Raw genomic sequence first — 21,723 nt, 5'->3', positions numbered from 1 at the left:
AAGATAGATTTCTACAAATAGAATCATTGGGTGAAAGGGCATACACAGGGCTAGTAAGAGGGCTCAATGGGGAAAGGCGCTTGCTGCCAAGCCTGACAACCTGAGTTCGATCCCCAGAGCCACCTGGTGGAAGGGAAAGAACAGACTCCTACAAGTGGTCCTCTGCCCTCTGCATGTGTGCTATGGCAAGCCCCCTCCCTCAACAGACAGACAGACAGACACAGACACAGACAGACAGACAGACACACATACACACACGCCACAAAATAAAATATAAAAGAGGGGAAAAGGAAGAAAAGACATGCATATCTTCAAGCCTTTGAAATGTGCCAATGGACCTTGTACCTGAAGCCAAGGTTCAAGTGAAGAGAAAATGGCCTGGGTCTCTGATAGGACAGACATATTACAAATTCTAAAGGAGAGATGTGTATGGCCCTCTCTGCTACTTGCTAAGAACAGTGATAACAGAGGCAAACTCACACCCAGTCACCTTAGGAAAGGACCAATTAAACGTGTGTGTGTGTGTGTGTGTGTGTGTGTGTGTGTGTTTCTGGGCTTAAAGGTATTGCGGTTTTCTATAAACTTTAAGAATCCCACATACATCCTTTACCCTCAAACTAGGCAAAACTTTAAAAAAAATATTTTCCCCTACTAATTTCCTTTTCCTAGTTTCTTTTTGAATACAAGGAAACAAAGTGAATAGACAGGGACTGAAACGCTCAGGAACATACCTGACAGGCTGCCAGCCTCACAGTCTGAATGCTCACACACACATGTACAGGTACTCTTGTCAATACTGTGTGGTGGAAGAAAATTGGAACTTCTCCCCTGTGGATCCCAACATCACTCTTGATGGTACTGTGAAAACCCACTCCAATCAATCTTACTAAAAAAAAAAATCCTGATGCAAGTACTAAAATTTATTTTTCTTTCAACTGTATTTTCTCATTAATTCAAAACAATTTTCTTATGCACTTATATAGACACCAGAGTTGGCTATGAAAGGACATGTTCCCATGGACTCCACAACCCTAAAAGAAAACTGATCCTCTTTATACATCCTCAGAATAAGCTGGAGCACTTACTCACCACAAAAGACCCCAGGCACAGTGAGTGACTCAGGCTTATACTGCCAACGCTTGGAAAACTGAGGCTAGGGGATTGCTAGGAGTTCAAGGCCAGACTTGATTACATAGTAAGTCACAAAGGAGAGCATTCTCACTTCAGTCCTGTCCTTAGGATCCCCACAGGAGCTGATGACATTTCAGATGTCTGTCATCTCGTGCCTCTGCTACGATGGTAGCTTCCTAGCTTGTTTTCCTACCTTTAGTCACCATTCCTATCCTCGCTCCAACTTGAACTCATCCTGACGTAAATCAATCCCATTCTTTTCCTTTCATCCTCTGGTCGTGGAAGTCCTTGCTGTTTCTAGGGATACATACAATATTCAGACACTCTGGCAGTTGGAAGTGCTCCATAGACAGAATTCATGCTGACTTCCTCAGTCCTTTTTATCTCCTCTCATGGCCCTCCTGAGTCATTCTACCCAGGTTCTCCAGAACTGGATTTCCCACTTCCTTGCCTTTCTTCTACCAATTCTCCGTCCTCGAATGGCCTTTTTGACCTTTTGTATCTTATTCAAGCACAGCTCGCTTAAAAAGACTCCCTATTCCATGAAGCATTCCCTGGGCACTGATAAATCGGGCAGCATTTTCTGCTTCCTCTAAGCACTGACAGGAAGCAGCTGTCTGTGACCGGAAGACTCCTGATTTTATTTCTAAACAGATCATAAACCTAAGGATGAAGACAATATCTCGTTTTTGCTTCTTAAAACACACAACTTTATTGATGACATAAAAATAAAGTCTCAAATGTATAAACATAAGTCCACACAAAGGACCAAAGATTACCTTACTTATGAAGAATCAGTTTGGTTTCTGCTCATGAAGCATACTAAAAATATCTCAATCCAGACAAGATAAAAATTGACACATGTATTTCCAGAACAAGCTTGAATTCGTTTGGTGTTCATAAAATTGTCCAGCTATAGGTCCTTATAGGCAACATTAGTTTCAAAATTCTAATGCAATTTACAATGTATAGCATGTCCAGGATGTAAAACCAAAATGTTACTCAAACTCTGGGGGGAACAGAGAGCCAATCAGAGTTTATTTATTAATACCTCAACTTTTTCTTTCACCTCTGGATCACTACAATCTGCTGCTAAGGCTCTAAGTTTCTTGGCACAGGCTTTAGGTCGTTGAAACAGAAAATAAAGGGAACTTTTACTGAACCTGTCTTGGGGATATGTTTTTGCTCTTTTTTTAAAATGACGATTTATATTTTCAAAAAGTAAAAGTGCATTAAGGATGTTCTCTTTTGTCTCCTTCTTGCTAAAGATGTTAATCAGTGCTGTTGGTGCATTGGCAATGAGCAAGTCTTTTGTCATGGATGGATTTTTAGAGAAATTCACAAGCATTCCCAAAACATGGTCTTTAGTTTCTCCACTTCCCATAGCCAACAAACGGAGAAATTCTGAAATGTAATTGGTAACCATGTGCTGATATTCACTAGTGATAGTCAGGTGTTTTATCAGTCTTAGTCCAGCCACTTGCACATTTGAGTTTAAGGGACAGGTGACAGTATCTTCACATACCTGACTTAAGTATGTCTTAACCTTTCTATGGTTTTCAGCAGCAACTGAGAGGTTATTCAATGCATTTAAAGCCTTCTGGCGGACAGTAGGGTAGGGATTACCCAATAAGCTTTGGATAACTGAAATTCCACCTATATTCCGGTCAATTTCCTGCGGAAAAGGATAGTCAGAACTGTTATATAGAGCATTCGTGGCTATCTCGTGAACAGAAGCATCTTCAGTCATTTCAATCATGCAAATGAGTTTCTCAAGATCTTCTGGATCCAGATTAACATCCCGTTTGCAGCGGCAGTTGCAGGAATGCACCTTGTCTCCAGTATTGACTTGCTTTCTGAAGCCTTCTTCCCCTGGAAAGCTGCTTTTCTGCAGTAGCTTGCTTTCAGAACAAATTATGGTCCCATCCCATACACCCATTCCTGCTCCAGGGACCATGGATGGATATATGCCTCTTGGTTCAGTTGTCTTTTTGGCTTTCACCTGAGATGTAGATTCATCCTCACATCTGTTTTCATTACCAGTACAGAACCAAGATCGGATGTCAACTCCATCAGCAGCATCAAACTTATCTTTAGTGCTGACCTTATCACCAGTCCCAGATTCAGAATCGGCATCTTTTTCATTTGTAGATCTGAGGTCATTATTGTCCTCACTGTCAGCCCCAAACAAGTTTCTTAGACTGATCTCTTCAATACCAGGGCTGGATTCTCTACTTAGCTCCTCCTCATCATCATCATCATCATTTACATCTGCAGCGAAAGTCCAAGATCCTAAGCCAGCCTCAGCCTCAGCCCCAAGCCTAGACCCTTTAGAGGCTGCATCTCCCTCCCAAGACCAAAACTCCATTCTGGCTTCAGCCCCACCCTCTGCAACAACTCCAACCCCGGCCTCAGCCCCGAGCCTAGCCCCTTTAGTGGTTGAGTCTTCATTCCAAAACCAAAACCCCATTCTGGTCTCAGCCCCAACCTCAGCCACAACTCCAGCCCCGGCCTCAGCCACAACTCCAGCCCCGGCCTCAGCCACAACTCCAGCCCCGGCCTCAGCCTCATGCCTAGACCCTTTAGTGGCTGCATCTCCATCCCAGGACCAAATTTCCATGCTGGTCTCCGCCACAGCTTCAGCCACAGCCTCTGCCCCTGCGCCAGCTCCAGCCTCAGCCTCAGCCCCAAGCCTAGACTCTTTAGCGGCTGCATCTCCGTCCCAAAACCAAAATCCCATGCTGGTCTCAGCCACAGCTTCAGTCTCTGCCTCTGACCCTGCTCCTGTCCCAATTCCAGGCTCAGCCTCAGCCTCAGTCTCAGCCTCAGCCTCAGCGCCAAGCTTAGATCCTTTAGTAGCTGCATCTCCATCCCAGAACCAAAATCCCATGCTGGTCTCAGTCTCAGCTTCAGCCTCAGCCCCTCCCCCAACTCCAGCCTCAGCCTCAGCCCCAAGCCTAGACCCTTTAGAGGCTGCATCTCCCTCCCAGGTCCAAATTTCCATTCCGGCTTCAGCCCCAACCACTGCCTCAACTCTAGGACCAGCCTCAGTTCCAGTCTCAGAATCAGCTGCAGCTGCAGCTGCAGCCTCGGCCTCAACCTCTGTCTCTGCTCCCGCCTCGGCCTCAACCTCAACCTCTGTCTCTGCTCCCGCCTCGGCCTCAACCTCAACCTCTGTCTCTGCTCCCGCCTCGGCCTCAACCTCAACCTCTGTCTCTGCTCCCGCCTCGGCCTCAACCTCAACCTCTGTCTCTGCTCCTGCCTCGGCCTCAACCTCAACCTCTGTCTCTGCTCCCGCCTCGGCCTCAACCTCAACCTCTGTCTCTGCTCCCGTCTCGGCCTCAACCTCTGTCTCTGCTCCCGCCTCGGCCTCAACCTCAACCTCTGTCTCTGCTCCAGCCTCGGCCTCAACCTCTGTCTCTGCTCCTGCCTCGGCCTCGGCCTTGGCCTCAACCTCTGTCTCTGCTCCAGCCTCGGCCTCGGCCTTGGCCTCAACCTCTGTCTCTGCTCCAGCCTCGGCCTCGGCCTTGGCCTCAACCTCTGTCTCTGCTCCAGCCTCGGCCTCGGCCTTGGCCTCAACCTCTGTCTCTGCTCCTGCCTCGGCCTCCGCCTTGGCCTCAACCTCTGTCTCTGCTCCAGCCTCGGCCTCGGCCTTGGCCTCAACCTCTGTCTCTGCTCCAGCTTCGGCCTCGGCCTTGGCCTCAACCTCTGTCTCTGCTCCCGCCTTGACCTCAACCTCTGTCTCTGCTCCTGCCTTGGCCTCAACCTCTGTCTCTGCTCCTGCCTTGGCCTCAACCTCTGTCTCTGCTCCAGCCTCAGGCCCAGCTCCAGCCTCAGCCTCAGCTCCAGCCTTAGCCTCTGTCTCAACTTCAGCCTCGGCTCCAGCCACAGTCTCAGCCTCACCTCCAACACAGGTGCCCGTTAAAGCTGTCTCCTCAGTACTGGTCTTCTTCTCATCCCCCAATCCAGAACTAGTGGTGGCTTCTTCCTTAGTACCTGACGTGGATTCAACACTGGCCTCATCTTTAAGATCAGCTATAGGCAAAATAGTAGCTTCTTCTGTCCAGCACCAAGACCCTATAAAAGCCTCACTCCCAGGCCCAAACCAAAATCCTTCATTGGCCTCCACCTCAGCACTTACAAGGAATCTTCCACTGGCCTGGTCTTGTGTATCTAGCCTAGATCCTCCACTGGCTTCATTACTAGACCTAGACCCAGGCCAGGATTCTCCACCTGCCTGATCTTCAAATCCAGATTTAGAAGAGCCACTAGTCTGATCCACAGGCCCAACCCAGGACCCTCCACTGGCCTGACTCCCAGCTCCACCCCAGGAAACTCCTCCACTAGACTGATCCTCAGACACAGCTGGCCTGGACCCTCCAGTGGCCTGGTCCCCAGCACCAGCCCAGAATCCTCCTCCAACGGCCTGATCCTCAAATCCAGGTTTGGAACAGCCACCAACCTGATCACCAGTCCAGGACACACCACTGATCTGAGTTCCAGTGACAAGCCAGGATCCACTAGTAGTCTGGTTCACCTGCACTGGCTTCGACCCTCCAACGTCCTGACCACTAGCCCCAGCCCAAGAGCCTCCTCCAATGGTCTGATTCCCAGTGTAAGTACAATACCATCCACTGGTCTGATCTGCAGTGCCAGGCCAAGACTCTCCATTAGACTGGTCCCTGGGCCCCATCCTAGATTCTCCACCAGACTGGTCCCCAGAACCAGCCCAGCATCCTCCTGCACTGGACTGATCTACTCCACCAGCAGCCAGTTCTCCAGACCCAGGCTGAGACTCTCCATTGGCCTGGTCCAAAGGCCCAACCAAGAACCCTCCACTGAGTTGGTTTCCAGAATCTGCCCAGGATCTTCCAGCAGACTGATCCTCAGGCACCGACTTGGACCCTCCACTAGCCTGGCCAACAGTCCCAGTCCAAGACCCTTCACCACTGGTCTGATTCTCAAAACCAGGTTTGGATCCACCAACAGACTGGTCTGCAGACCCTGCTGTAGATACTGCACCAGTCTGGTCCCCAGTGCCAGCCCAGGATGCACCACCAGATGGATCTACAGTCCCAAGCCTGGATGCCGCACTAGCTTGGTCCGTGGTCTCAGTCCAAGACCTTCCACTGGCCTGATCCTCAGGTCCCAACCTGGACTCTCCACTGCTCTGGACACCGGCTCCAGCCCAGGTCCCCTTTTCACTGGCCTGATCTTCAAACCTTGGCTTGACCTCACCACCAGCCTGATCACCAGTCCCTGTCCAGGACACAGCATTGGTCTGGTCTACAGCCCCAGTCCAGTATCCAATACTAACTATATTGCCAGCTCCAGTCCAAGACACTGCACCAGCCTGATTGTCGGCCACAGTCCAGGTCCCAGTAGCCTGGTCCACTACCCAGGACACTCCACTGGCCTGGACTGCAGGCCATGACCCGTCACTGACCTGACTGACAGCCCAGGGCCCTGCAATGGCCTGGTTTCCAGAGACAACCCAAGAACCTGCACTGATCTGGTTCTCAGCCCCAGTCCAGGAGCCGCCAGTGGCGTCAGTAGCCTGAGCTCCTGCCCAGAGTGCCCCACTGGCCTGGTCACCAGCACCTACCCAGGACCCAAGAGCAACCTCGTTCTCAGTCCTAGCCCCAGTCCAGGACTTAATGCTGTTTTCATCACAAGCCACAGCCCAGGAACTAACAATGCCAGTCTTCTCATTAGCCCCACTCCAGGGCCCGACATTGGCTGCATTCTCATCCTCAGTCCAGGATACAGTATTCTCCCAGTCTCCATCCATGGTCTGAAACCTAAATTTGATCCACCGCTCGGCAGCAATCCAGTCCTCAACACCAATTCCATTCCAGTAATAATCGTGCATGTTAGGCTGAGCACCTACCCCACTCGCAGTTTCAGAAGTGGGCACAGCACCTGCCACGGGCCTTGCATACATCTTATTGTCTACAGTGGCTCCTACCTGTGAACCGGACAGACCTTTATCCCTTGCCCCAAGCAAGGCTTCGTTCTGGGAACTGACCACAGCCTGAGGCTGAGCAGAGCTCCTTGTACCTGTTTTGGCTCCTGCTTTAGTACTAGCATTGGATCTGACCTTATTCCTGGCACCAAGCAAAGTCTCATTCTGGGAACTGACCACAGCCTGGGACTGGGCAGAGCCCCTTGCACCTGACCCAGCCTCTGCCTTAGGCACAGTGTTGGAATTGCCCCTGACCTTATTTCTGGCACCAAGCAAGGCCTCCGCCTGGGAAGAAGCCAAAGCCAGTATTGTACTTGCCCCAGCCTCTGCCTTAGGCACAGCATTGGGATTACCTTTAACCTTACTCTTGGAACCAGGTCCGGCCTCGCCCTGGGAACTGACCACAGCCTTGACAGAGCCCATCGTACCTGCCCCAGCATCCGGTTTAGACCCAGCACTAGAATTGCCCTTGGCCTTAGTCTTGGTACCAGTCAAGGCAACACCCTGGGAAATGGCCGCAGACTGGGGACAGGCACCCACCCCAGCCTCTGCCTTAGGCACAACATTGGGATTGCTCTTAACCTTATTCTTGGCACCGGGTAAGTTCTCACTGTGGGAAGTGGCTACAGTCTGGGACTGGGCAGAATCCGTAGGGTCTGGTCCAGCCCCTGCTTTAGGCACAGAATTGCGTTACCCTTGACCTTATTCTTGGCACCGGATGCACTCTCACCCTGGGAACCGGTCACAACATTGGTCTGGGCAGAGCCCACTGCAGCTGTCCCAGTCTCTGCCTTAGGCACAGGATTTGGATTGCCCTTGACCTTATTCTTAGTTCCAGGCAGGGCCTCATTCTGGCAACTGTCTGCCTTTGCCCCTGCTTTAGAAGCAGCATTGGAGTCACTTTTGCTATCAACCTTGGAATCAGACAAGGCTTCAGCTTGGGTTTTCGTCCCAGCTTGAGGCTGTGCACATGTTTTCACATCTGTCGCAGCTCCTGCCTTACACTTGGCTTTGGCTTTGCCTCTAGCCTTACCTTTAGTACTAGGTAAGGCTTCACCTTGGCTCTGGGCCGTAGCCTGAACCCCTTCCTTAGATGTGGTATTGGCATTGTCCTTAGCCTTGATTTTGCCATCAGGCAAGTCATCACCCTGGACATTGGCCACAGGCTCAGTCTGGGTACAGAAAACCACATCTCCGCTAGCCTCTGCCTTAGCCACATCGTTGGGATCACTTATGTTTTTATCCTCGGTATCAGGCAAGGCATCAGTCTGCAAACTGGTTTTTGTGTTTGCCTTGGTCCCTGCTTTAGCCATGGCAGTGGCATTACCTTTACCCTTAACCTTGGCATCAGGCATGGCTTCAGTCTGGTCACTGGTTACAGCTTGAGGATCGGTATCAGTTATGTCAGCACCAGTCACTGCCTTAAATTCAACATTGGCATCTTCCCCGTCATCAGTCGTGGTGGCACCAGACGTTGTCTCAGCCTGTGTCGTGGCCACAGTCTCGGGTTGTATTATACAAGTTGTCATATCTGCCTCTGCTTCACAAATGTCATTTGTATTATCACAAGCATCATCCCTTGCCCCTGGCATGGCTTCAGCCGGAATGTTGGCAACAGTAGGAGGCTGATCAGAAGCCTTTGTATCTACCCCAGACCCTGCCTCAGACGTGCTTTTGAGATTCCCCTTGTCGTCAACCTCATCACCGATCATGTCATCATTTTGAATTATGTCCACAGCCTGAGACTGTGCATAGGACTTCACGTCCACTCCAGCCACTACAAGGGGCATATCAATGGGATTTTCATTAGTATCAACTGTGACACCAAGCCTAGTCTCAGATTGAGTTCTAGTCACACTCACAGTCTCTTCCAGTGTTCTTATTGTGGCTTCTGCCACAATTCCAGTCTCATTCATGGTCCCAATCTTGACTACTTCCTTGGTCACTGCCAAGACCTCACTCTGAGTCACTGTTACTCTGTTAATCTCTGTCTCTTTTTCAGCCAATGGAGGAGCTTCTGCTTTGGTCTGGGTCATTGCTTCTTTCTTGACCTCTGCCCTGCCAGCCATTTCCCAAGTTTTAGCTTTGGTCTGCGTCACTGCCTCTTTCTTGCCTACTTCCTCAGTCTCAACTTCAGTTTGTGTGACTGCCTCTTTCATGGTTACTTCTTTGGCTTTGGCTGTGGCTTCAGTAAAAGTCACTGCGTCTGTCATGACCACAGTTTCCACCAATGAACTGGTCTCAGAATGAGTCTCTACCTCCTCCTCAAGCATTGTCTCGGTCTGACAGTTGATACTGGCTCTAGCTAGAACAGGGACCTTGGGATCTGCTTCGGCCACAGGCTCACCTCCTTCTCCAGTTTCTGGTTCAGTCTTGACTCGAGTCTCTGCTCCAGCCATGGCTTCACCTGTGGCCACGGTCTGGTTCTGTACCCCAACCTCAGTCTCCGTCTCGATCCTGGACCCATTTCTGGCAAATCTGCTCCCACTCTGAGATCTTCCCTTGGTTAATCTGTAAATGCAGTAGCATGTGCCAGCCCAGATCACCAGTCCTGCAGTTGCCCAGCCCACATCCTGAACTCGGCCCATGTAATCACCCCTGCTGAAGGCAGGAACAATGTACTTGGCTCACTCAGGCTACGAAGGAGGATGGTGTGTCTGAGCAACGGTGTTTAACCACTTACAGGCCAGGAGAGCTGCCACTCAAAGGAGACCTAGAAGTGGAAGAAGGAAACGAATGTAACCATCTCTTCTAACTCTATGGCATTATACAGAGAGATACAACCAGGAATAGGAAAGGATAGAAATGATGTACTTGTTGGGAGGAGAGAAAGATCAACAAACTTTTCATCATTTCTTCCTACCCTCCCCAATTTCCAGCCATTTTTGTATGCAAAATGAATTGTGTCAAGGATGGCAGGAGGGCTGATGATGGATGGATGAGGAACAGAAACTCCCAGAACTAGATTTTTAAGGGACCTTCTCTGGTTGCCATTATTACAGGTCCCCACTGACACAAACCTGGGATGAATGAATGAAGTCTCCTCTTCTATCCTTCTTTTGCTCAGTGAAACACCCTAATGTACATACAGGCAGAAGACCTTTAGACCTAGAGAACGGCAGACAAAGAGGAGTGGGTTCTTGATGGAGGAGTCATTTTATCAGCAATTTACTCCCTCTGGTTACCCAATGTCCTTAGCTGCTGTCAGACTCTTTTCCATGGACCGGAATTAAGGTAAAGATTTAGGGGAAATACCAGGAATGGTGAGAAGGATAGCTGTGAAAAAAGAATAAAAACCTCCTCCAGACTGTCCCTTGTGGAATGCACACTGGTCTCCACTAACCCACATTCAAGGCATGCCTAGACAGTCCCCACCCTCTTACCAGTTATAGGGATCAGAGATAATTTCTTCTTTGCTTCCTCGCTTCCAGTGATCTCAGACTCTGAAGCAGACATGCAGGAGGAGCTATAGGCAAGTAGATAAACAGGAGATAATGGAGACTGTGTCCTTGGTAGAACAGATAAGCACCCTAATTCTCATCACCAGGGTCCTGGTCCATTTTAACAATGTATCTTATCTTGTGATTCCATCTCTAGCCTTCTTTGTCACAGCCCAGTCCACCCTCCCTCAAATATTCCCACCGTTTCCTGCACTGAAATTAACAGGTTGTATTGCAGCATTGTGGAAAGCAGCCATGTGGAGACAAGGCAGAAGTGCCATTCACTGAAGCCCTTTCAAGCTCAGCCCACCCTCTTTTGTCATCCCCAGCCACTACCCACCTTCGTATCAACCTCCATAGTTCCAAAACAGTCTCCCCCTCTTTCCCTTGCTTCCAGGACTAAAAAGCCCTACTTCAAACATGAAAAGCCCTGGGAACAGACAAAGAAAAGAGAGAGGGTGAGTGCTGAGTGCTTTTGATAGCCTAGCATGAAACATCTGTGTCCCCCGACCCTGCCTTTCGGGATTTAGAGACTCAGGCATAACCTAGGGCTTCATCTACACTGAAATGAAACACAGAGAAGGGGAGAGAAAAAAGAAAAGGGGGGGAAAGGAGAAATTTTATTTTTTAAACCACCTGTAGGATTCTAGATCTTTCCTCAAAAGTCCACCATTTCCTTTATCAAGATGGTCAGGTAGACATGACTATCTGAAAATTGGAGGATGGCGGAAGAGATGGAGGCCCCACATCCCATGATTCTTCAATCACAGTCTGCCATCTGCTTCCCTGAAAGCCATTTCTAGGAGTCTCAGCACAAGATACAAGGTGTGGAGGAGGGCTTTTGCTTCTGCAAAATCATTATCCCATCCCCCAAAGCCTCTATCAAACAATAGTACCATTCTTTTACACAAGAATTTGCATTTTTCAATATCACCTGACATAAATCAAAATAATCTGTAATATATTGGTATTCACCATAGAATTTAAGGAAAAGTCCGACGCCTGATAAGGAAACAAAGCTTAGGTAAAGTTCCCAGGCTAGCCCCACCCCACATCCTAATCACATATAAATACAATATATTCAAATACACACACACACACACACACACACACACACACACACACACACACACAAATATAACAGTGCCTACGTGGCTGCATAGAATCCATACAGAACTTCAATGGTTCAGTGTTGGTGCTCACACTAACCTCCATGGAGTCTGTGCGGTTCTCTTGTCTCGGTCTCTGTTTTTCCCTCGCCTCACCACAGACACATCGAACTATTGTCCAAAAGGAGAGAGTAAAGGCACTGAGTGCTTAGGCCAGCACCAACGCCACACATCCCAACACTCTCCTTTTTGGAATCCGGTTGTCAAAGGTCCCTCCCCTCGTTCTGAGACACCACCCCTACCGAGCCCGCCGTCCAGGCACTAAGGCCCACCATTTTCTCAGCAAATGCCACGGTGGCGCGCGTCCCTCCTCTGAAAGGAGCAGGAAGCCCGCGGACATGTGCGGGCGCCCATTGATGGAGTTAATTAGAGAGGATGGACATCTCCCTTTGCATTTCCCTCTAGAGACTCTCCCCACCAGCGGCCCTGTCAAAGCACAGGGTTCCCTTGCGCAGATTCAGCCAGGGGCTGGGGGACGCGGGAGAATAGGAGGGGAAGGGCTCCTTGAACTTGATCCAGCATGGACACCCCACCTCCTCAATCTACCTCCGTAGCCCTGCCGAATCCGGAGACTGCGGCTAGCCGGGCCGTGGCGCGGCCGCTCCGGGGCCCTTACCTGATCAGCTCACCCCGGGCCCGATGCCAGCCCGCCGCGCGCGGGGCAGCGGGGAGCTGGAGACCAGACGCGAGTGACGACTGCACCCAAGGCTGCGTCGCTCTGCAGCTCCAGGTCACGTGAGGGCCGCGCGTCATCGCTCTCCCTCCCCCTCACAACCCCCCACTGGTCGGAAGGCAGTCAACAGGACCCCCTTCAGCCTGCACTGGCGCCCCCCTCCTCGCATCTTTGCGCGGAGCCCCAGCGCGCCCCGCCCTGTCACTCATCTCCGCGCTCTCCAATCTGAGCGCCCACAAGTGTCATCACCATGTAGCGGTTGGAGTTTACCGGTCCCTGGTTACTAGGAAGGGTCTGTACCCCCACCCACTCCCAGGCCTTGGCTGGAGCCTTTTCTGCATCTTTGAGGAAGCCTTTCTTTTCCTCTCAGGATACAATACCAATGCTCCCCCACCGGCTCTCTATACAACCTGCCTTCCCTTAGTAACAACCCCCCACCAAATCGCCTAGAGAAAGAGGAAAACCGTGCAACCAGAGCCTTCTCTTTCTTTGTCTGTATTCCTTTTTCTATCAACATCCTTCCTCCCTCCCCCCCCCCCGCGATGGGAAACTGCAGTAAAGACATTTTCATTCGCCATGAAAATATTCAGGTTGTAAAAAATTTAAAGACTCATCCGTTTACACAATTTTATGACACTTTAAAAAAATGTTTTCTAGTTGCTATAAACTACTTCTGAGCTTTGAAAACAGATGCAATTACTGACATTTTAAATACAATTTTTTCCTAAACAAAGCCAGCCCGTTTTTCAATGCAATCGGCAAATTCATCTTTGGAAAGACGTTCGGATTTCAAAACTTGATAGTTTCACAGAAATAATGGAAAGCTTTTGAGGTTTCAGCTGTATTTACCTTTGCCTATCAGGTGTCTGAGTACTTCTTGCACAGAGGACCCTGGGTACTTTAACAAAGACCAAACCCAGATGAACCCGGTGCCTTACAAACTAGTGAGTGATTTCAAAGGTGAACCTGTTTTGTATCCTATAACGGGGTTTTAAAAAAAATTTACATCAGTCTCACCACCCCCACAAAAGGAGCAAGTGCTACCACATAGATAGAAAGGAGGCTTAACAGGTGGAATTTTCATCCTATCATGGCACTGGTGAGAGCTCCCCAGGTTCTGCCATTTCTGTTCTGTCTGCCACCGTGTTGGTGGCTATTGTTCAGCAATTTCCAGCGGCAATGGGCATGAAGGTCTGTGGATGACTGTATATTGTTAGAACACCATGGCCATGACTGTTTCCCCTCACAAATGGGAGAACAAAGTCCAGGATTCCTGCCTTCCTAAATAACTTCAGTGCACCGCCCTTACAAAACCCAGCGCTCAGGAACAAAATATGCAGGAGAGTCCCCAGGCGCCCACCTGTTTCCACTGGGGAAATCATACTCCAAATATAACCATCCAGGCAGCCTCTTTCTTAGAATGTTGAAATATGACACCCCAGCCCCAGGCCCTCCCTGATGAGGGGCCCCTGCTCGGAGGAGGCCCTTTCAGGAGGTGAGCCAGGGAGCTCATAATGCCTTAAAACATTACTAATGGGTTTTCAGAATTCAAAATTTACTTTCTCTATCATAGAAAAGAATTCATCAATCGACTAACATAAAAATTTAAATCTGTGTTCATTTTCAAAAAGAAGCAGAAGCATTGTATGCCAAAAGACGAATTATAACTTAAATATCCTTACAAATCATAATAAAATAACCCAAATAGAAAAGAAGTGCCAAAGACTTAAACAGATTTGTTCACTGAGGAGAAATACAGAAGATCCAAATGTCCAATAAACATAAATAAAGATGCTCAATTTTAAAAACATGCAAATCAAAACAACTGTGACTTACTATGTTTTAGCTATGACGTCAAAGTTTAAAAACTCAATAATATTATTGACTATGTTGTGTGAATATGGAGATTCCTATACTCTGTTGGAGGTGGATATTCCAATTCAATCTTTTTATGGAGGGCAATTTGGCAAAAATCTATTAAACAATAAATTTAACAGCCTACAATTCTTTCCTGTGTTAATTCTATTCTGTGACATTTAGTTATACATACCCTTACAGAATGACGTGTGTGTGTGTGTGTGTGTGTGTGTGTGTAGTTGCCACACCCAACTATGATATTTCTTCCAGTACTATTATTATTAAAGGAATAAAAAATGCTATAACAGGCTAGAGAGATGGCTCAGCAGTTAAAAGCAATTACTGCTCTCTCAGAGGACCTCAGTTTGGTTTCCAACACCCATATCATGTGGCTCACAATTCCAGAAGACTCATTTCCCTCTTCTGGCCTCTGAAGACATGGGCACACACATGGCATGCACACACACACACACACACACACACACACACACACAGTTCAAAAGTGTCATGGGCTAGAGAGATGGCTCAATAATTAAAAGAGTACTGGCTGTGCTGGGCACGGTGGCACACACCTTTAATCCCAGCACTTGGGAGGCAGAGGCAGGCGGATCTCTGTGAGTTTGAGATCATCCTGGTCTACAAAGAGAGTTCCAGGACAGCCAGGGTGGTTACACAGAGAAACCCTGTCTTGAAAAACAAGAAAAAAAAAAAGGCACTGGCTGCTCTTCCAGAGGACCAGGATTCAATTCCCAGCACCCACATGGCAGCTCACAACTGTGTGTGAATCCATTTCCAGGAGATCTGACACCCTCACACAGACATATATGCAGGCAAAACCATTAATTCTCATAAAAATAAAAATAAATAAATCATTTTAAAAGTACCAATAGGGGAGAGATTAAGTGACTTATGATAGATTTTTACAAGTATGCAGAGAGTACATTTAGACTAATTCCATTATTTACTGTTTATTTCCTATAAGTACAAGTAAATCATTTCCCCTTATTTGTTTTCATTATTCCTTTTGAGACAGGATCTCACTCTGTAGGCCAGGCTGGCCACAAACTCATATCAATCCTCCTGCCTCAACTCTCCAAATGTTGTAATCGCAGGTTGTACCACTATGCCTCGCTCTGTTTTCTGCTTTTTGAGAGAGGCTCTTACAATAGGTCAAGCTAGCCTCAAATTTATGACTCTTTGTTCTCCACTTCCTGATCTGGAATTACAGGCATTTGTTACCACAGCCAGCTCAAGTCACATTTATTATCTTTTGTCCTGACCATCACTTCATATGCTAACTGATCATTGACACTTCCTGTCTGAAAACGTTACCCATATCTTTCTCTGTTCACCTACATCTCCTCATCTAATAGTTATTTTACTGTAATATAGGATGCACATATATTCTCTCATTCTCTCACTATCATCTTAATTTTACAGCACGTTCGACATTTAATGACCAAATACTTTAACTGTTTCCTGTGTGGCTCCTGGCACTATATATACACACCCAAATCTCAGCACCATTCACAAAAAACAGTTCATTAGTGCCACAACTAACTTAAAAAGATGATGCATCATATGTGAAATCCTCATTTGTGGTCAGATCCGTTTCACTGGATTTTGATATCTCTTACTACCTTGGAATTACTATATATTCCTAGCAAGTATTGGTGTCTGGAGAAATCCTCAAATGTTATGCTTTTTTTTTTTTTTTTTTTTGAAATAGAGTCTTACCATATACCTTTGGCTGCTCTTAAACTCACAGAGCTCTGCCTTCCTCTGCCTCCCAAGTGCACCTGCACCACTATGGCCTGCATAGATAGTTAGTATAGTCACCTCCTCAAACATTTAGCAAAGTGAGCTGAAGTCTTCTCTTTCGGCTATTTGAAATGCACAATGCATTATTGTTACCTACAGTCCCTGTACTGTGCAAGCATGCATACCAGGGTTCATTTCTCCTCTCTATGTAACATTGTACCGTTGACCAACCTCTGTCTATCTTGACCAACCCTGTCCTATCTATTTGTTCCTCAGCCTCTGGTAAACACTGTTTTACTCTCAACTTCTATGAATTTAGCTTTACAGACGAAAAGATGTAGTATTTTTCTTTTTATGTCTGGCTTATTTTACTTACAACACTGTTTTTCAGGCTCATCCATACAATTCAACACTTTCTTGTGACCTCCATGTGCCCATCCATGCATGTGGTACACATACATACCTTCAGGCAGAACGTTACTAAACACAAAATAATACATCTCAAATTTTAAAGAAACTAGAAAATAACCTGCGAAATTACAGTGTGTTAAGTAAGCTGGTGGTGATTGTGACGGCTGTTCTTGGTTGTCAACTTGACTACATCTGGAATTAACTAAGACCCTAATGACTTGGTGTGGGTCCCGAACTGGGTCAGCAGTTGTGCACTGGAAGTCTCTGGATGCAGAGGAGCTCAGGAGCTGGGGAGCAGGAGACTGTTTCAGAGGACAGTTTGTTTACTGGAATGGCAGGGCTAGCTTGTGGGGGCAGGGAGGTCAAGGGAGGAGGGGCTGCAGGTAAGGGGGAGGGGCTGCAGGTAAGGGGAGGGGCTGCCGGTAAGGGGGGGCCGTAAGGGGAGGGCTGCCGCTAAGGGGGAGGGGCTGCCGCTAAGGGGGAGGGGCTGCAGCTAAGGGGGAGGGGCTGCGCTAAGGGGGTGGGGCTGCCGCTAAGGGGGTGGGGCTGCCGCTAAGGGGGGGGGGCTGCCGCTAAGGGAGGAGGGGCTGTAGCTAAGGGAGGAGGGGCTGTAGCTAAGGGAGGAGGGCTGTAGCTAAGGGAGGAGGGGCTACCGCTACAGGGGAGGGGCTGCAGGTAAGGGGGAGGGGCTGCCGCTAAGGGGGGAGGGGCTGCCGCTAAGGGGAGGGGGCTGCCGCTAAGGGGGAGGGGCTGCAGGTAAGGGGGAGGGGCTGCCGCTAAGGGGGAGGGGCTTCATCTAAGGGGGGAGGGGCTGCTGCTAAGGGGGAGGGGCTGCTGCTAAGGGGGAGGGGCTGCCGCTAAGGGGGAAGGGCTTCATCTAAGGGGGGAGGGGCTGCAGCTAAGGGGGAGGGGCTTAAGCTAAGGGGGTGGGGCTGTAGCTAAGGGGGAGGGGCTGCCGCTAAGGGAGGAGGGGCTTCAGCTAAGGTGGGAGGGGCTGCGGCTTAGGCAGGAGCTCTCCAAGCTCCAGTCAGATTAGCTGGTCCCATGATTTCTAGGAAGCCAGCTCCCTGGGGAGGGGGACAGAAAGAAGCTTGACTGACTTTATCATGGCATGGCCTTTCTCTATGGAGTTGAGTAGGCCCAAGCCTGGTTTGGGTAGGGAGCAGCTCCACTCCTGGTCTCTGAGAGATGCCCAGTGTGTGGGCAATGCTCTACTGTCCCTCATCTGGCTTGGGAACCTACAGCTTGGCACACCTGCGATGGATTTTTTTTTCTTAATAAAATCATTTGTAGTGGCTCCATCACTGGAGCCTGTGTGGTAGAAGAGGAAAAACAACTCCTGCAAGCTGGCCTCTGGACTCCACAAATGTGCCCTGGGATCCTCACACCAACATACACATATACACAGTCACATAAAAAACAAACACAGGGCCAGGGAGATGGCTTAGTGACTAAGAGCACTTACTGCTCTTGCAGAAGGTCCAGGTTCAGTTCTCAGCACCCACAAGATAGCTCACAACCATCTGTAAACTGAGTTCTAGAGAATCATATGCCTACTTCCCACCTCCGCAGGTACTAGGCATGTACATGGTACACATACATACCTACAGACAAAATACTCATACACATGCATGAAACAAAAAAATCTAAAAAAATATAAAGCAGATAAATGTAACTTTTAAAATATTGGTAAGCAGATATTTTGGTTCTCCGTATTTCTTATATTTCAATGTTTTGGGCATAAGTTGTTATAGTACTGTTAAATTATACTTGCTATTTTTAACAGAAAGAGAAAAATATTCCCATAATACCTTGCCTTGTATAAGTGATTGATAAATATTATAGGTTTAGGTTTTTGAGGGACCATGCATACTGTTTTCTGAAATAATATACAAATTTACATGACTAATCCCCTAAAACTGTAAGCAAACCCCTAATTAAAGAGTTTCTTTTGTAGGAGTTGCTTTAGTCCTTTATTATCTTGGTGGAGAGCATGGCAGCAAGCGGGAAGACATGGTGCTGAGCAGTAGCTGAGAGCTTTCCATCCTGGTTCACAGGTAGCAGTCAAAGATAGAGTCGACCTGGAGTAGGCTTTTGAAACCTCAAAGCTCAACCCCAATGACACGCCTCCTTTAACAAGGCCACACCTCCTAATCCTTCCCAAACAGCTCACCAAAGTAGAGACTAAGCATGCAAGCACATGAGCCTATGGGGGCCACTCTCATTCAAACTACCATATCTCAGAAGTCCCAATCTGGTGCTAGAGTCCCAAAGAATTTCAAGAGAGCTGCTGGGGTGCAGTCTACATTAGAACTCTGAAAAAGGAGATTCTAACACAAGTGGAGGAATACCTCAGCAGCAGAACAGATAACTTGCCAGTGAGAATGAAATCAAGCAGGCAAAAAGGAAAAGTATCCCTCTTCCATGTCCTTTTATGTGGGCTGCCACAAGAAGGCCTGGCCAAATTTGGAGTGAGTCTTTCCACCTCAAATTATCTAATCAATATAATCCCTCATAGAATTGTCCAAATTGGGTTTACGTTGATCTCAGACATAGTCAAGTTGAAAGACAATATTAGCCATCAGACTATTCTACCTGACACTGTATGATACTTAATTGAGGTTTGGCCTTTAATTTGCATCCCTCTGGTGGCTAGCAAAATTCATTATTTTTTCATATACCTGTTGGCCACTAATGTATCTTCTCTAAAGAAATTCTACTCAGCTGGGCAATGGTGGTGCATGCCTTTAATCCCAGCATTTAGGAGGTGGATTTCTGTGAGTTCAAGGCCAGCTTGATCTACAGAGCTAGTTTCAGGACAGCCAGGGCTACACAGAGAAATCCTGTTTGAAAAATCAAAAAGAAAAAAAAGAATGAAAGAAAGGAAGGAAGGGAGGAAATAAAGAAAAGAAGGAAGGAAGAAATGAAGGAAGGAAAGCAAATTCTACTCAAGTAGGGAGGTAGTGTCACATGTCTTTAATCCCAGCACTTGGGAGGCAGAGGCAAATGGATCTCTGTGAGTTCGAGGCCAGTCTGGTCTACAAAGTGAGTTCCAGGACAACCAGAGCTGTTACATAGAGAAACCCTGTCTGGAACAACCAAAAAAAAAAAAATTCTACTCAGGTTCTTTGTTCATTAGAACCACAAAAGACTCTATAAAGGAACGGAATGTATAGAATGAATTTATAAGAATGACTTACAGGCTGTGGTCCAGCTAGTCCAACAGTGGGTATCTACCAACAGAAGGTTCAAGAAATCAGTTGCTCAGTCCACAAGGCTGGAGTAAACACTAGAATCCTGAAGAAGTGGGCCCTATGCCAATGAAGGAGTGGACTTGCTAGCAAGGTGAAAGCAAGCAGATAAAGAGAATAAGCTTCTTTCTTCCATGTCCTTGCTGTGGCCCAGATTAAAAGTGGATCTTCGTACCTCTAAATATCTGGATAAAAGTTATATCTTCCCACTTCAAAAGATCCAAATTAAAAGTGGGTCTCCCCCACTACAAATAATTTAATTAAGAAAAATTCCCTCACCAGTGTACCCAGCCACTTGGGCTTTAGTTAATTACAGATACAGTTACATTGACAACCAAGAATAGTCATCACCGACCCTTAATAGCTAAAATAATCCTGAACAAAAAGAACAAAGCTGGTAACATCACACTAAGTTCAAAATAGTGGTATACATAGCTATAGTAAGCAAAATAACACAAAAATCTCATTAATGGATCAGGCTGGAGAGTTGAAAAAATAGGCCTATATATTTACAGCCAATGAATTTCCGAACAAAAAAAACTGTGAAGGTCATAGGACAAGGAAAAACCTGTTTAATAAATGGAAAGCAGGACCCATACAAAGAAGAATGAAATGATCCTTATTTACCATTTAAAAAAACAACCCAAAATGGGTTAAATACTTGAGTGTAGAGCCTGGAATTATAAAATTGTTAAAAGAAAATAGGCCAGGAAGGATATTATATGACATCATTCTGGTCAAGGATTCTTTAGACAAAATCTCCAAAATCACAGGAAAGAAAAGCAAAAATAATCAAATGGTATTGTGTTGCCTAAAAGGCTTCTATATCACAAAGAAATATCAACACAGTGAAAAGATAATATATAGATAATGGCAGAAAATATCTTCAAATTATACATCAAACAAAGGGTTAATATTCAGAATTCATGAGGAATTCAAACTACTAATAGCCAAAGTGATTTCATTGAATTTGTTGATTAGCTTGGGGAATACTTGAAATCTTACTAACAAGCTATTTTGATCCATGGTCATGCCGTAGTTCTAAAATTTATTCATGAAACTGGAGACGTGTCTCAGCAATAGAGTGTTTGCCTAAAATTTATTCATAACCTCTTTTGTTTCCTTCAGGGAAATTGTGTGGTCTTCTTCATATTTATTTGACACATTTCTTTTTTGCTATAATCCCAGATATTTTACAGTTTTTGTTAAGATTGTGAAATGTGGCTTTTTGTGTGCTATCTTCTTCTGTTCTTCAGGAAAATAATGTTATTGTTTTTAGAAAAGTGATGCTTGCTTATGATGAAAAAGCAATGCAGTGCAATGTAATGCCAGGATGAAAGATAAAATATCCCTTGGAATCTAACAATTTGAAATAACTAAACTCTCAAGCATGAGTCAAGCTTCTCAGAAACATATGTGTTTTGTTATGTTTTGTTTTGTTTGAGACAGAGCCTCAGTATACAGGCCTGGCTGGCCTGAAACTCACTATGTAGACCAGGCTGGCTTCAAAATCAAAGAAACCCACCTGATTTGTATAGGTTATATGCAAATAACACATCATCTTAAAAATACACCATCTTATATAAGGTTCATACTGACTCACAGATTTGAATATCCACAGGAGCATCCTAGAGCTTTGATGTCCCTATGGACTATATATGCATGCATATGCGTTCATGAATGTGATTATAACATACATATAATTGTTTCTTTTCATTTCTTTTACATTTTCATGTCCAGTCAATGTGATTATCTCCAGCTTTTATCTGCCCACAATTCAATTTCTAGTCACGTATTTGTATTGTATGCTGTTTCTGATTTATTATTTCTGAAGCTTTTTTCTGTGTTTTGGCAGTGCTGGGACATTTGTTGAGTCTATAAAAGTGTTTTTCAGGTTAGGTTTTTAGCCTGCCATCATTCTGTTCACTTCATTCTGTGATTTCTCATCCATATTCATCTCTAATTGCTCTACAGCTCACAGTACTGGCTGGCCATTTTCATCTGCTCTTTGGGGTATTTTCTTCTTCCTTAGACTTGTTGTCTTTTACCTGTTGGATTGAATCCA

The 21,723-nt window shown here is 46.7% G+C and overlaps 1 protein-coding gene across 1 annotated transcript; it reads right to left on the bottom strand.

The window, feature by feature from the left end:
* Nucleotides 1-722: 722 nt before the first annotated feature.
* On the bottom strand, nt 723-12,439 carry Armcx4 (armadillo repeat containing X-linked 4). Its single transcript, XM_037198852.1, is given in 7 exon segments — nt 723-7,785; nt 7,788-9,809; nt 10,117-10,204; nt 10,480-10,562; nt 10,877-10,966; nt 11,746-11,816; nt 12,322-12,439. Coding segments are annotated over 2 exon segments (7,521 nt in total). The 5' UTR covers nt 9,685-9,809; nt 10,117-10,204; nt 10,480-10,562; nt 10,877-10,966; nt 11,746-11,816; nt 12,322-12,439; the 3' UTR covers nt 723-2,161.
* Nucleotides 12,440-21,723: the final 9,284 nt, after the last annotated feature.

Source organism: Peromyscus leucopus, chromosome X (genome assembly GCF_004664715.2).
Source record: "Peromyscus leucopus breed LL Stock chromosome X, UCI_PerLeu_2.1, whole genome shotgun sequence".
Lineage (NCBI taxonomy): Eukaryota > Metazoa > Chordata > Mammalia > Rodentia > Cricetidae > Peromyscus > Peromyscus leucopus.
The sequence above is the reverse complement of the archived record's forward strand: the minus strand, read 5'-3'. Positions and strand labels throughout refer to the sequence as shown.